Source organism: Oryzias latipes, chromosome 4 (assembly GCF_053564925.1).
Source record: "Oryzias latipes strain Hd-rR chromosome 4, Olatipes_Hd-rR_3.1".
NCBI classification, from domain to species: Eukaryota; Metazoa; Chordata; class Actinopteri; order Beloniformes; family Adrianichthyidae; genus Oryzias; species Oryzias latipes.
Window position 1 is genome coordinate 27,581,164 of NC_136240.1, and position 14,579 is coordinate 27,595,742.

Genomic DNA, 14,579 nt, shown 5'->3' on the forward strand with positions numbered 1-14,579 from the left:
GGCTCGTAGAAAATGAATAGAAAAATGAAACGTATCCCCCTCACAGTTTAGGGGGCGTTTTTGTAAAATTCTCACGCATTTCCATGTGGACAAATGTAGCTACTACACATTTTAGGATGAGACTGGGTTGCATCTTCAGTTTTATCTTGTGCTGACTTTTGGCAGACTTTAAAAATCCACTCCGATAATTATTGTGTTTTTTTGTGTTTTAACCCTTGTGCTATAGACACTTTAACATTGGGAGTTGGGTCATCTAGACCCACTAGACAGTGCGCTGAATCTTTTTTCTTCAATGATTTGTGATCTTCACTGGTGTCCATGGATTACATGAAATCTTTCCACCTTTATCCACCTTTGTCATGGTAGGGAGAACACGTCAATGTAAGGGTGGGGTCATCTAAGATAGTACAAGGGTTAAACATGTTCTTGTGGGGTTTTTCTCATGATAAAGAAGATTCCTTGTTTTTCTTGCAAGATAATCAAGTGTGAATGAAATGTTTGTACAAAAAAACAACTAAGCAAGAACTAATGGCAAATCCATTCATATTTTAGTTTCCTGAAGTTCAGCCCACTGTTGTTTTTCCACATCAAAATAATAAACACATGTGTTTCCACACATTGGACTGTAATGATGGTTTGATCCTTTTTTAATGCTATCTCATCTTTGTTATCCGTTATCCGATGTGATGAAACTTGATTGTTTTTACATTAAAGTGAAATAAACCTACCATGCCTCAATCCAAATGGTATTTTCCAATATCAATTATAATCGGTTCATTTCCTTTTAAAACAATTTTATGATTGCATAGGTCAATTCGATTAACAAATTGCCTCAGACAGATCGATCTGGTTGGATCGTAAGAATAGAAACCGATTAATCAATGAAGTGATTAATCGTTACACCACTATTCATTAGTTGCAAAAAAGTCACCATCAATTTCTTATTTCTTTTTTTCCAGAATGTGGTACATTGTTACCTATGTATTAGGTGTCAGGCAGGTGTTAAAAAGAAACAGAAATCCTGTTATACATTACAACTGACTATTTGAAATTTAAAAAAATATTAGGTAATCTGTGACGCATTACAGTCTGGAAGTAACTTGCACAACACTGTTAATAAGTACAGCAGACTTGAGGTTCATTTCCACCCCAAATGATAGTGGATGCGCAATTTGAAACCACTTGTAAGGAGATGGAAGCCTACATGTCTTTTGATTTATGAACACTGAATTTAGTATTTTTCCTTGTTAGAAAGAGGCGGTGAGTAACAGTGAGTGACCACGATCTCTCTGCTGACAGGTGAGGGAGCAGCATCTCTGTGGTCTGAGCGCGGCGGGAGTGAGAACGGAAGCGCGTGCATGACGCGCATCGCTGGGTTATCCGTGCCACATTTTTGGACCTTTTCCACTTCCAGCTCGCCAATGTGATTTTTTTTCCTTCTTTTTTTTCCTTCGGCAGCTGCTGTGAGATGTTCTGCAGTTGCCATGGCGAGAGGACTGTCTCCGCTGGGTTTCTTCAGAAAGACTCTGCATGTCCAGGTAAGCTGTGCTTGCAAGGGAAAAGCCTCTCCGCTCCTGGAAACGGGGAATCGACCCCACCACCGTCACGGGATTGCATTCATGTTGTGGCTACTGACTAATATGCAGTAAAATCGACAGGGTGACTCATAAAGTCCACTGACACTCGACGGCTGGAGGAATCAACCATCATCCAGATCCCGGTTGCTGTAGCAACCATGTCGGTGAATCTGGAGCATCATACCTCAAAAGGTGGCGTTTCTGAGGCTGCAGGTCCTTGACGAGGCTTTATACTGTCCTGTTTTCATCGCTCTTGTCCGACCTATAAGGAATGTTGGAAAAATCGTTTTAAATAAAATGACAAACTTTTCTGCCTTTAACAGGGAAATTTCAGAGAAAAGAGTTGTGAAAATCTTCCTAAACAGCAACTAAAACTAAGAAAGTTTTTATCTCAATGCTTACATTTTTCCTTCAGATATTGAAGAAAGTTTCTTGGTTTTAAAAACTGAAACTTTTAATATTTGCCAAAGGCGTTTGTTCTTCTGGGGCAGATCTCTGCAAACGGAGGCTCCAGAGCTGCATGCGGCTCATTATGGGACTCTTTGTCGTATAGGAAAAATGCTAACAATTTGAATAAACATTACATTAGTTAAAAACATAAGCAACACAATTGCATCTGTTGTAATAATATCATGTTTGACTAACCAAGGATTTTATCAATTAAAAGTAAGTATTGTGTCATGTTTTCTTCTTTAATTAAACCCCTATGATCAGATCCAGTTTCGAGAACATCCCAAATTTTGCTTTTTGGTTAAAAAATAAATGTTAGACGTAAATTATTTTTTTTTCATGTAATCTAGTTTTTGCCCTTTTTTGGAGCAGTATAAGGTGAGATTTTGCTTCGTGATTCACATTAATCAAGTTGTGGTTAAGTTTTATATTGTAATTAACCTTTTGAGTATTTTTATCTTTACGTTTTGAGGGGTTGTTTGTAAAGGTGTTTCTTTAAGTCTCTTGGTTAACTCTGGCACATTTGCAGGCTTTTAATATGCACCATTCTCACATAATAAACAGATCTAAAACTAAGATGACGTTTATGTGCTCCTATTGGTTTGCTAGAATACAGACCTAAACATGATTTAAACACCAAACTGTGAACCGAAGTGACAAAAACATAAAAAAGTAAAAATGGAGACACTTGACCGAAATAATCTAAAGGAATCATAAACTAAAAACAAACTGTGGATGATTAGAAATTTGGTGTAAAGTATCAGTAATCCTTAAAGCTAAAGCTTGGCAGAGCAAAGAAACCCAAATGAATATGGCGTGCTCTGTTTTTTAAAGAATGACAGTGTTTTGTTTTGGTTACATTTAGTTATTTTCTAAATTTGATCTTGTAAAACTAAACTTATGGTGTTCTGCTTTTTTTCCTTGATTGAATTGGATGAGTCTGTAAATAATTTTAATATCACAAATTTAAAAAAAAACTACAATAGCACAAGATTTTTAAAATTCATTAACCGTTTTCTTATGCATCTATCTTCAAAGCCGGTTCCATTTCTGTTTGAGGGGAACCTATATTGAACGTGAGGAACAAGTGTGGACTAGAGGCACAACCACACACTTCCATTCACACCTAAGGGATGATTAAGGGTCACCAATCAATCTGTGAAGCACGTTTTTGGACTGTGGGAAGAAGCATGGGGAGAACATTCATGTCACACATCAAATATTCAGCTGGGACTTGAACCAGGCTTCTCACTTTAGGCGAGAGTGATAACCACTACACCCCCGTGCAGCCCTCAGTTCTGACTTTACAGTTTGCGGATCACCACATAAATCCCTCTACAGTACATATATTCACTGGCTTCCTGAGAGAAACCATGACGGCTTCTCCTGCATAGGAGTGAGGGCTGCGTTTCAACCTTTGTTCCTCTGAGCTGTGATGAGTCAGATCAGCAGCGTATATGCAGATTTTTTTTCTGTTAAGGAGGGATGAAGCACACACTCTTCTGTCAGGTGATTCTGTTCTGTTTAATAGGTCTAAACCTAAATCTGCAGCCTGAGGCTCCAGAGCCACATGTGTTTTTTTTACCCCTCCTGTATACACACCAGGGAAACACTTCATCCAACATAAAGACAGTTTTTAATGATTTTAAAACTGCTTTTTATTTAGGCCTAAAAGACCAATTGGTAGCATGGGTGAGCATTTTCTGATGATTAAATTAAATCTAATCTTTTGATAGCAAGAAAACAGAGGATTTACCGCTGTGGGAGTCCTGCATGATTGCCTCCTTGAGCATTTACAACTTTAGCCTTTATAACAATTTAGTCTCTCTCAGTCATCAAAGCATCTCCTTATCTGTAAAATATGCTAATATTGTTACTAGTGGGCCTATTTATGTTGAGACGGATGGTATATATATATATATATATATATATATATATATATATATATATATATATATATATATATATATATATATATATATATATATATATATATATTTACACATATAAAACCAAGAAACAAGTGTGGTAAAAAAAAAAACGGCCACTCTGTCAGCAGAATTCATCACTTCATTAATTAATATTCCACTTCATTATACTACTATTTATCTAAAAACAATTTTTTTCCAAACAAACAAACAGATTTGAGGTTGAAAATTTGACAAACAAATTGATATTTAATCAAAATGTTTAATCAAATTGAGTTCAATTGGAGCCAACGTGGGAATGTTTGAACAAAATCTAATTGATTCCAGTTCAACAACCCTGAAAACTTCATCTCAGCTCCGAACTGTTTCTCATGACTCCACAGTGTGATACTTATTATTTATGTGTTTGTAGCCAAGCTGGACTGAGAGCTTCTTTCCAGTGTGTTCTATTGCTCCTAGTGCAGAACAAAATCACTTCAGTACAAACATTGTTTCCATTTGTTTCATCATTTGGTCATTCAAGACTCTTTGCATAATTTATGGCAGTGTTTTGGTTTCATCTCATCAGTGATGGTGAAAAAAGCTGTCTCCACCCTTTGTCTGTTTTTTCAGATCAGTTTAGCTGTGTACAGCAGCAGCCCATTAAACACCAGCCTCTGGAGGGGGAGCTTTCTAATCATACATAATAGATGGCCGCTGTGGTGGCTGCAAAAACATGATTGTGTTGCTCTTGACAAGCTTTGATTTTCTCACTGTCTCAACACTTCCACATCAGATCCAGTTTTGTAATTGTACAGTGTCGTACACGACTGTCTGTCTGTCATTTCCCTGAGCTTCTCCTGTGTCAAACGTCGCATTGAAAGCTTCTACTTTTATTAAATTAGCTTCAGTGCTGCAGGCCCGACAGCCGGTAAAGTAAGGACACGTTTTGGCTCATGGCCACAGTTCCCAGTCAGCTTCTAATTCATCATAGAAGCCACAATCAATAAAGCCTCATTAGCCATAATTGTGAAACGTCTTTTACCATCAAAGCATCGATGGATAATCCAATGAACAGTAAGTACGCAATGAAGCCCACATTATTGATTAGAGAAAGCCAAATTGTGTTTCCCAACAGAGAGATTTTTTCTGAATGTCTTTGGCCGTTAATGCAAATAACTTATGGAAAAATTGATCGGACACAGGTAGTGGCAAATTACGTGGCCAGAGCTGGTAAATTTGTAGCTGCAAGCTGTTGTGGTCAGACGTAAAAAAAAAAAAAGATGGTTAACAGTTAAAAAGCAGCAGAAATTGCATCAGTGCAGCGGAATTTTAAGAAACCATATCCAAACATCACCATGATGTGAAGACCCACTCTGGGGAAAATCGTGTTTTTGGTATCTTTAACATATTGTAGTATTTTCTCATAATGGAGGACATTCATTCATTCATTCATTCATTCATTCATTCATACATCATCTAAACCCGTTTTGTCCCTCTCAGGGTCACAGGGCTGCTGGAGCCTATCCCAGCTACTTGTGGGCAAAAGCAGGGGACATCCTGGACAGGTTGCCAGTCTGTCACGGAGCCACAGATCACACACTCATGCACATTCACATCTAGTGGGAATTTAGAGCAAAATCATGAAAAGACCAAGTGGAACATTTTTACAACAGATCAAAAGATGATCAGAGTGGGACTTTATGCAGATGAATTACCATGACTAACTCTTGATTAAAAAATGGCTTTATGATCACAAAACAACAAATTTACAACCAACAAAAAACAATTTTTAAGAGGTGTTTAGTTAGAAAAGGTATATTTAAAAAGTCTTTTTTTTTTAAACCTGACCAGTTTCATGCTCCTGCTGCCCAGTCAAACTTCATCATCTTCACTTGGGCTGCTATTTGTCCATGCCAGACAACAGCGAGAAGTATTTTTGTTCTATGGGTTTGTATTCATATTTAACCGTCTTCTTACTTACATTGATTCTGTTTTGGACCCTGACAAAGGCTTTCTTTTGTGAGTGATTTTTTATTTTGACCAAATGGAGATCTTAGATGGATTTTTCCCTTTGGTTCTTGTACTTACGTTGTTGTTGTTCACCTTTCGGCTTATCCCTTCAGGCGTCACCACAGCAAATCATCTTTCACTGATTTGCACAGATGGTTTAGCAGAGAGTTTTACGCCAGACACATTCTTGTATTTTATCCGGGCTGGGGACCGGCACAGGGAGACCCAGAGTTTGGAAGAAAAGAGGAAGATTATATTTCTGAAGAAGCGAAATGTCAAACTGATGAAGCTTTCATTGCGCCGCCACTAGGAGGAGCCCTTGCAACATTGAAAGAGAGTTCATCACAGTATCTATGACTGGCATCTCCTGCCCTAGAGGTGTGAAGTATCAAAAACCCACAGACAACAGAAAAGATGAGAAAAAATTCTGCAAGAATCTGTAATGAAGCTTAGTTATTGCCTGGTCTCCTTGTTACTGTCACCTTTGGATTAGCTCCTGCATCCTGTGCTGTTTGGGAGGTTTCTTTGCTGCTTCCTGAAAACATCAAGCTTTGAGCTCCGTATACATGCATGTTTATTTTGTATTTTTTATTTGTTGATATAAAAAAATGTTCAGCACTTTGGGCTTCGTTAAATGGGGGTGGAAAGTGCTCTACAAATGAAAAAAAAGGAATAAAATAATGAAATCAAGCCCAAATCCAAAGTATTTTCACCTGCAACCTTTGATTTGCTCTATGAAGCGTGTTTTTAGTGTTCGTACTTCTACATCTGATCAAAAGCCTCACACACATGCTGATCATTCCCTGTTCAAAGCTGCAGTTGGCAAGTTGGTCAAAAATCCACTTTTTTTAAACTTACATTTACGACAGAATGATTTTTTTTCTTTGTATGTTTGAAGCAGAAATGTTGAATCTTTAAACTGTTCTGCCAACAGGCCAAGTTCTCTTTCCTGCACATGAAATACTTGTTCTTCTCCTGGCTGGCATTGTTTGTGGGAAGCTGGATCGTGTACGTGGAGTACTCATCCTACACAGAACTTTGTCGAGGGAAGGACTGCAAAAATTCCATTGTTAGTAATTCCACGTGTCGAGTCTGTTGACGTGGTGTGTACATCTCCTTTAGTTTATGTGGTTGTTATTTTCAGTGTGACAAATACAGGAAAGGCGTCATTGGAGGCTCGGCCTGCAGCAGCCTCTGTGAGAAGGACACCCTTTACCTGGCAAAGTGCCTCACCGCCAAAGTCAGCAGTCAGGTCAGTGGCCTGTAAGATCTGAGTCAGGGGTGTCAACCATTCAGCCCGACAATCTTTGAACTATTTCAATAGCATTAAATGTAAATTAACTTTTTGATGAACATTTAATTACTATTAATTACTTTTCATTTCTTCACACAGAAAACAAATGCATCAAAATGCTTGTTTTACCAAAAATACTGAGAATTTTTGGCACCGGTCACAGCTTCTCATAGTTGGCCTGTTGTCCCTCTTGATATTGAACCCCTTCAAATTAGCCAGACTCTTTGCGTATTTGGCAGACCAAGTTGTGTCATATATTACTGAAAAATCTGCCATTTCCACCCGTCCTGGAAGGAGTGGCCCTCAATCTCAAGATCTATTATTTATTCATTTTCAGTTGACATTTTAGAAATAATATCGAAAGGGTCACCAAAGGGCCATGTTGCCAGAGGTTTACAACGGCTTCAAACGTTATTTAGCCAACAATAATCAAGAAGTTGTAGTTTTTAGAAAATGCCAGGGGGCAAATTAACCGATTTTATGAAAGGAACCTGCATGCGGGCCACTGGACATTTAAACACTTGTTCAAACCCCAGGGCCAGACTTTGGACATGCCTGATCTAACTAATCTCAAGCGGTTAACTTGTTTAATCCAGCTGCTCCTTCACTGTAGGTTTACTCAGGGAACTGGGCCGACTTGGAGGGTATAATAAAGTGCCAGATGGAGGCTCCTCATGACGGTCTGGAAGGTGAGATGGAGCCGAGGAAGGAGGCAACGGTCTTCGACAAGCCCACCAAAGGAACTTCAGTGGAAACCTTCAGGGAGATGATAAACAACCACTTCAAGGTCAGAAAAAAACAAAAATGTATTCAGATAAAACGGAACCAGAAGCTCCAGTTTGACATATTTAAGATTTTTCACAGGCTAAAGTTGGCGATCGGGTCAGCCTCGTCGACCTGACGACCCAAGTGTTATCCATTGCTGATGTGAATAAAGACGGCTACATCTCACTGCCAGAAGCTCGCTCCACTTGGGCTCTGCTGCAGCTCAACGAGTTCCTGCTGGCGTTCGTCCTCCAAGGCCAGGGACACACACCCAAGATCCTGGGCTTCTGCGGAGACCTGTATGTGATGGAGAAGGTCCCGAACTCCCCCTTGTACGGGATAAGCCTGCCTTGGATCATGGAGATGTCCATCCCGGTTAGCCTGCGCCGCAGCATGGACCAGTGGTTCACACCTCAGTGGCCCCACAAGGCCAAGATCTCCATTGGGCTGCTGGAATTGGTCGAAGACATTTTCCACGGCACATTCGGGAGCTTCCTCATGTGCGACGTGAGCACTGGCTCATTCGGCTACAACGACCGCCATGACTTTAAGGTGGTGGACGCACGCTACATCGTTCCTGAGGCGACATTCCAGGAGAGAATTCGGCAGCAGCACTGCAGCGCGGACGAGGACTGTTTGTATGGAGCCGACTGCCTCACCTCCTGTGATCTCACCAAGCATCGCTGCACAACAGAGGTCACCAGGCCCAACTTGGCCAAGGTCTGTGAAACCCTCAAAGATTACATCCTAAGGGGGGCGCCGGCCGATGTGAGCGAGGAGCTGGAGAAGCAGCTCTACGTCTGCATCGCTCTGAAGGGGTCTGCGGATCAGATGGAAATGGAGCACTCGCTGGTTCTGAACAATCTCAAGACGTTGCTGTGGAAGAAGATCTCTCACACTAAAGATTCTTAAGTTCCAGAATCACCTTTCAAGATCAAGTTTTTATACGTTCAGCCTTACAGCTATAATTTACAGGTATTTCAATTTCTTCTACAACTGACTGCGTATAAGGAAACAAATCATGGATGTTGTTTTTAAAAAGTCAAAATAAATCTAGCTCCACAAACCTCAACAATTTTCTCAGCAGTACACACCAACCTACTCTAACCTCATGTGGAGTGTTGTTTGTTAAAGAAAGAACACCAGAGCGCAGTCTTTTCATCGATTTTATTAGAACATCTTTCAGCATGTAGCCTGAAAGCAAACTCAGTCTGCAGCCTCCTGTTCCTGAGCGCGGAGGAAGCTGGCCTTCTTCTGGGCGACGCGGTCTTTTTTCTGGGCCAGGGAGAGCTTGGCACGATTCCACCTGAGGATCCACAAGCATCAATGAAATTCTAGTATTTGTTTAACATGACAAGTCTGTTCTATTTGTTTGAACCAGCCAGGAGCTCAAGATATCGGCGACAAGATGCTTAGTGCCCCCTATTGGCAAAAGGATACAACTACAGTAAGAACTGTCAAAATTGTGTTACAAAATAAAGAGAAACTGGATAAAAGAATGTATCGTTGTTGAAAGTAAAAGGAAGCTGAGTGATTAAAAAGTTGTGACTGACACTTTTCAAAGAAAACATTTGCTTTAGCATTCAGCCAAACTTAAATGTACCATGTTTTCCACACTATAAGACTTAATTATTTTCATAAAAATGACAGTGTGTCTTACAATCTGGAGTGCCGTATATAGGGATTAGAAAAAAAGTTAGAAAGGAACACGGCGCTCTGTCAAAAAAAATCAGTCTTTTTTTAACATATTACAAACTGGGTTGGGGGTTATTGTGAACACGCTAACGCGGCTAACGAGTAGCGTGCCACAACGATGTTTGAGAGTTAGAGAGAACGCAGTTTCAGTCTTGACAATTCTCGTGACTTTTGTCTCGATTAGTCCACTTTATATTTTGTTGCGCCTCATGTATTCATATATATTCCAAGATAGACGGTGATACATGTGATTCGATGTGTCCCATAGTGCTATGCTACTTAAAATATAAACGTTCCCTCATCCACAATATTTACATAAACATTTTTACCTGAAGGGAGCGTCCAGAGTGTTAGGAACACTCAAATTGCTAAATGAAAAATGTATGTGTTTAAACAAAGGGATAAAACTGAATAAAAACACCAGTTTCTTATCTTGGAACAAAATGAGAGAAATTCCATCAGACAAAGGATTTTGGCGTCTCTAAAGATCCACAACAAAAAAAACACAAGAGCCATTTCCCACCTCTTCTTGACAAATTCTTTGGGGGGCTTCTTTTCATGGACAGGGTTCTCACGAATGCTGGCATGAGCTTTTTTGTACATGTCCTCCATCTAAAAACACCAAAACAATAAAATTTTTATACATCAAACTGCTCTATTTACAGATTAAATATAAAATATTAAGTTTGTTGCTATATAAAAATCAACCTGTACATATCATCCAACAAAACTGATGCAACAATTTTCTCCCATCATATTTAATTAAATTTTGTTACAATCTGCTAATCTACTTTACTGAACGGCAATAAACCGTTTTAAAAGAGCTTTTTAAAAAAGTAATTTAATTAAATGATGGGACTCAAACCACAACTTTGACAAACCTGCTGGTGGCTATAAAAGAACAGAATTTTAAAATCATCCGATTCAAAGAATTTCCATTCCAACAATAGACTGGTTCAAATTTAACCTTAGATCTATCAAAATATAAAACTCCAGTCCAGAACTTTATGATTTCAGCAAAAAAAAAAAACCCTGGACATGTCGCCAGTCTGTCACAGGGCCACAATCACACACTCATGCACACTCACATTCACACCTAGGGACAACTTAGAGTAATCAATGAACCTATGAAGCATGTTTTTGGACGGTGCCCGTCCATATGAGGCAAGAGTGCTAACCACTGCGCCACAGAGCAGCAGCGGTTTTACTAAACTTTCAAAATCACTGACTCCACAGAAGGCAGCGTAGCTGAAAAAGAGTTTTTAATGACCGATGTTGGAAAGGGGTTTGTGGCTGCAGCAGCTGTTAGCAGAAAACACCCCATTGCAAACACCAAGATGGGGGAGATGAAAAGTTCCAAGCAGCTATAAAATGACATTTGTGCCTGACAATACTACGTACTTCAGATAAAATGATCTGATGTTTTAAGTTCTCAATTTTATGAACAGGAAGTATAAACATAAAACATTTTAAAGTATCTACATTTCTATTAAATGTAGTTGCTAATATTCCATTTCTGTTGTCTAACACAGAAACAACTAAAAGGAAAAGAAAGGAGAAACTCTATATTTTTAAGAAAACTTGCCATATCGGGGTTGACTCCATTCTTGATGAAGCGAGAGAACTGCTTCTTGTAGGCCTCTTCGTCCTCCTCCATCAGGTATCTCATGTACTCAGCCACATTGACGCCCATGATGTGCTTGCGATGGACCTCAGCGTTGAACTCCTTGCTCTCTGTGTCATATCCAGGGAAGCGCTTAGTGCTAAAAGGGAAAGCACAGCTTTAAATCTCAAACTCTCATTCAGGCAAGAAAAGCCCTTGAATCAAAAAGAACAGCATTGTAATACAGTCATAGTGGGCGCTAACCAAAAGATTTGAGTTTTGGTTGGAGTCTGTTCAGTGTAACGTTACGTAACCAAGAGCGCTATGAAGAAGACACGATTCCCAAACAAACTGAGTAAATATCTGTCAAACACATTTTGTTAGACTTTCAAAAACACTGAAGCGGACACCAAAGTAAATAACTTAGAACTGAAGATTTGTAGAAAATCTGTGACCACGGTTTTCTTTAAGACAATACAAACGTAGCGTGAGGACAGAAGTGACACTTGGTAAAAGAAAAGGAACGCTGCATCGTTTGGATGTTGGTTTGATTTCAAAGCATCTCCTCAAACAGCCAACATCAGGAAAATAATTGAAAGAAATTCGTAAAAGCAATAGTTGATTCCACTCCAATTAAAAAATAAATAAATAGCGTACAACGCCAAAGTGGCGTATACGCCTGGCTCTACAACTAAGCAAGAAAGACCAGGCAGTTTTGCCCGCTTAACCCAGTCAGATCCCCTCTGCATTTACATCCACTCAGCGCATCACAATAGTCGTTTCACAATTAAGGCTGGAAATCACTGCACAAATGTTTCATCCATCTCATTTTAAAATTTAACACTTCAAATTTAACTCCTATATCCTGCTAAGAACCAGGCCATCCGTTTATGCCCTCAGTAGGGGGACATACATTTTAGGATTGTGTCATTGGAAGTTCTCCTCTAACGAAGACCTGATGTGCTTAAATAAGGACATCCTGGCCTTTCCAATGAGATCAGGTGATTAGGGGGGATAATGGAAAGTTTGGTTTCCTAGAGAAATGATAGAGTCCATTAAGTATCGGCCTAGTTATAAGGAGGACGTTAAACATTGTGAGAAAGTACAGTAAAACATAGCCATGGTTTTAAACACAGCATACAATCTTCCAAATGTGTGCGTGTGATGAAAAGGTTTGGATGCTACCTGTGTGGGATAGACAGGCCTCCATCCACAGCCCCCTTCAGAGCCCCGAAAACCTTGTTGCCCGTGGTGGTTCTAGCAAGCCCAGCGTCCAGGTAGCAGGTAAAAGCGCCAGGCTGTCCATCAATGCTCTCCACGTTGAATTCATCTCCGGTCACCTCAACCTGGCCTTCGTACACCTTATCCAGGCCAAATTTATTCAGAAGCTGGAAACAAAAACACAAAATTAGACCCCAAAAAATATCTCCCAAATTCTCATCCAAGCTATGGAGCCTAAAACTCTTAACAAATACAGACGGATATTCTTCAAATGAGAAAAAGTCAACAGGGGTTTTGGTATTCTACTCACTCTACGGGCCAGCAGCAGACCAGTGCAGTAGGCTGCTGCGTAGTTCGTCAAACCCACAGTGACCCCATACTTTGGCAGCTCGTGAGAGTATGCAGCGCACACAATCATGTCACCTTCAATCTTTGCATAAGCAATCTGCAGGAAAATGGACAGCACATTATGACTGACTTCATTGCAATGCGAGAGTACAGCCCCTGCAAATGTTCCGGTCTCTAAAATCCATTTATGAGGACATTTGTAATGCAGACAACCAATGACTGAACAGTTTAAGCTTGGAGGGACCACAAGGTGATTGCATGGCTCTCACCTGGCAGACGATGTCCCTGTTGGAGAAGCGGACAATCATCCGATACTTGGGTGTGTTGTATTTGTTTTTATCTTGAACAACAAGGCGCTTCCGAGCAAAGAAGTCAGTCTTGCCCTCTGAGTAAAACACAAACATCAATATATGAATGAAATGCAAAGCTAGTAGAAATTGAGATTGCTGCTTTGTTTAGGGGGCTAACATTTCCTAAAAGTCAAGTTTCTTACCTCTCCTTCTCCTAAACTTGACCTGGTACCTTTTGAAGTAGGCCTTGTTCTTGACAACTTTAACAAAACCCTAAGAGAGATGAAAACTTTAAAGAGACGACGTCTGAAGCTTTCAGCGTGCACAAAAAACCACAACTTTCACTGATGTAGAGAGGAAAGCTAGTTAATGACTGAGGAGTTAGCATTCATGCTAATTAAGCTTTACTGAAACTAAACGACACCGAAAAATATTGATTTAGCGTCTTGTATGTGTTGATTAAGCGCTCGTAAAAAATAATACCAAAGTGGCCAAACACAATATCTGACAATCAGCAACGACTCAGGAAAAGCGGCGGGCAGGCCACGTTGAGGCAAAACCCTGAAATGCATTAGCAAGAATGAATCCTCCTTCATCTGCTCACATTTGGCATGTTTTAATTAATCTGATTCTATACATCGCAATGTTGGGGTGTTGGGAATCAGCACATATGTAAATTAGGACGATTTACAAACCATTTTGCAGTCTTTTTAGTCTCCTTATAAAGGAGGCCGGAGCCAAAGACTGAAGATTGACTCCGCTGCACTGGGAAAAGGAAGTTTCACGTGCGCATGCTCGGTAAATGTACTGTGGCAGGATGGGCCCGGTGGTGTCGTTCGCCCTGTACTGCCCCCTACCGGGTTGGAGCGGATTTGTCCACAAATCTAATGAAATGTTAGTGAAACGGGGGTTCTGTTGAGGAAGAGAAGATTTTAAAGCAAAATAAAAAAGTTAAAATGGCCACTTTTAAATGTATTTGAAAAAGTGTTAAATTATATTAAAAAAAATCCCAAAACATACAACCTGCAGTATAATCTAGAATTATTAGTCCTTTCCCCTAACAATTTGTATTTTCAAGTTAAACTATAGATTTTAGTTTGTTAATCTTATTTTTCTGAACCAGCAAAATCTAAACAATTTTGAAGATTTATTACTTTATAAAAAACAAAAAAACGGTATCTCCTATTTTGGGTCTAAATACTCGAAACTTCCAGAACTTCAAATGAGCCAATACTTCAAATAGCCTATTTATTTCATGAGGAATAGTTTTCATGTTATGGGTAACTATTTTATACTTAATTTTAATATTTAAACAATTTCCTCTATGTTTTTTTTATTATAGGTGTAAGCTATGTCTGTTATAACTGTGGCAGTGACTACCTTTCCAACAATGACCCATACTCTTTTTATAAAGTC

The 14,579-nt window shown here is 39.6% G+C and overlaps 2 protein-coding genes across 3 annotated transcripts; one reads left to right on the forward strand and one right to left on the reverse strand.

The window, feature by feature from the left end:
* The first annotated feature begins 1,280 nt into the window (after positions 1-1,280).
* Positions 1,281-9,505, forward strand: dipk1ab (divergent protein kinase domain 1Ab). 2 transcript variants are annotated; one of them, XM_078946210.1, is made up of 6 exons: positions 1,281-1,299; positions 1,459-1,538; positions 6,882-7,016; positions 7,092-7,199; positions 7,855-8,028; positions 8,106-9,505. In XM_078946210.1, exons 2-6 carry the CDS (start codon positions 1,485-1,487, stop codon positions 8,916-8,918), a joined length of 1,284 nt encoding a protein of 427 aa, XP_078802336.1. In that variant the 5' UTR covers positions 1,281-1,299; positions 1,459-1,484; the 3' UTR covers positions 8,919-9,505. The 2 variants fall into 2 exon arrangements, with proteins under 2 accessions (XP_078802336.1, XP_023810219.1); XM_023954451.2 differs by lacking the exons at positions 1,281-1,299; positions 1,459-1,538 and adding an exon at positions 1,656-1,769.
* Positions 9,173-14,021, reverse strand: rpl5b (ribosomal protein L5b). Its single transcript, XM_004068153.5, has 8 exons — positions 13,859-14,021; positions 13,367-13,436; positions 13,143-13,258; positions 12,836-12,970; positions 12,490-12,692; positions 11,287-11,464; positions 10,225-10,313; positions 9,173-9,312 (listed from the first exon to the last, which is right to left on the reverse strand). The coding sequence occupies exons 1-8, from the start codon at positions 13,859-13,861 to the stop codon at positions 9,213-9,215; spliced, it is 894 nt and encodes a 297-aa protein (XP_004068201.1). The 5' UTR covers positions 13,862-14,021; the 3' UTR covers positions 9,173-9,212.
* Positions 14,022-14,579: the final 558 nt, after the last annotated feature.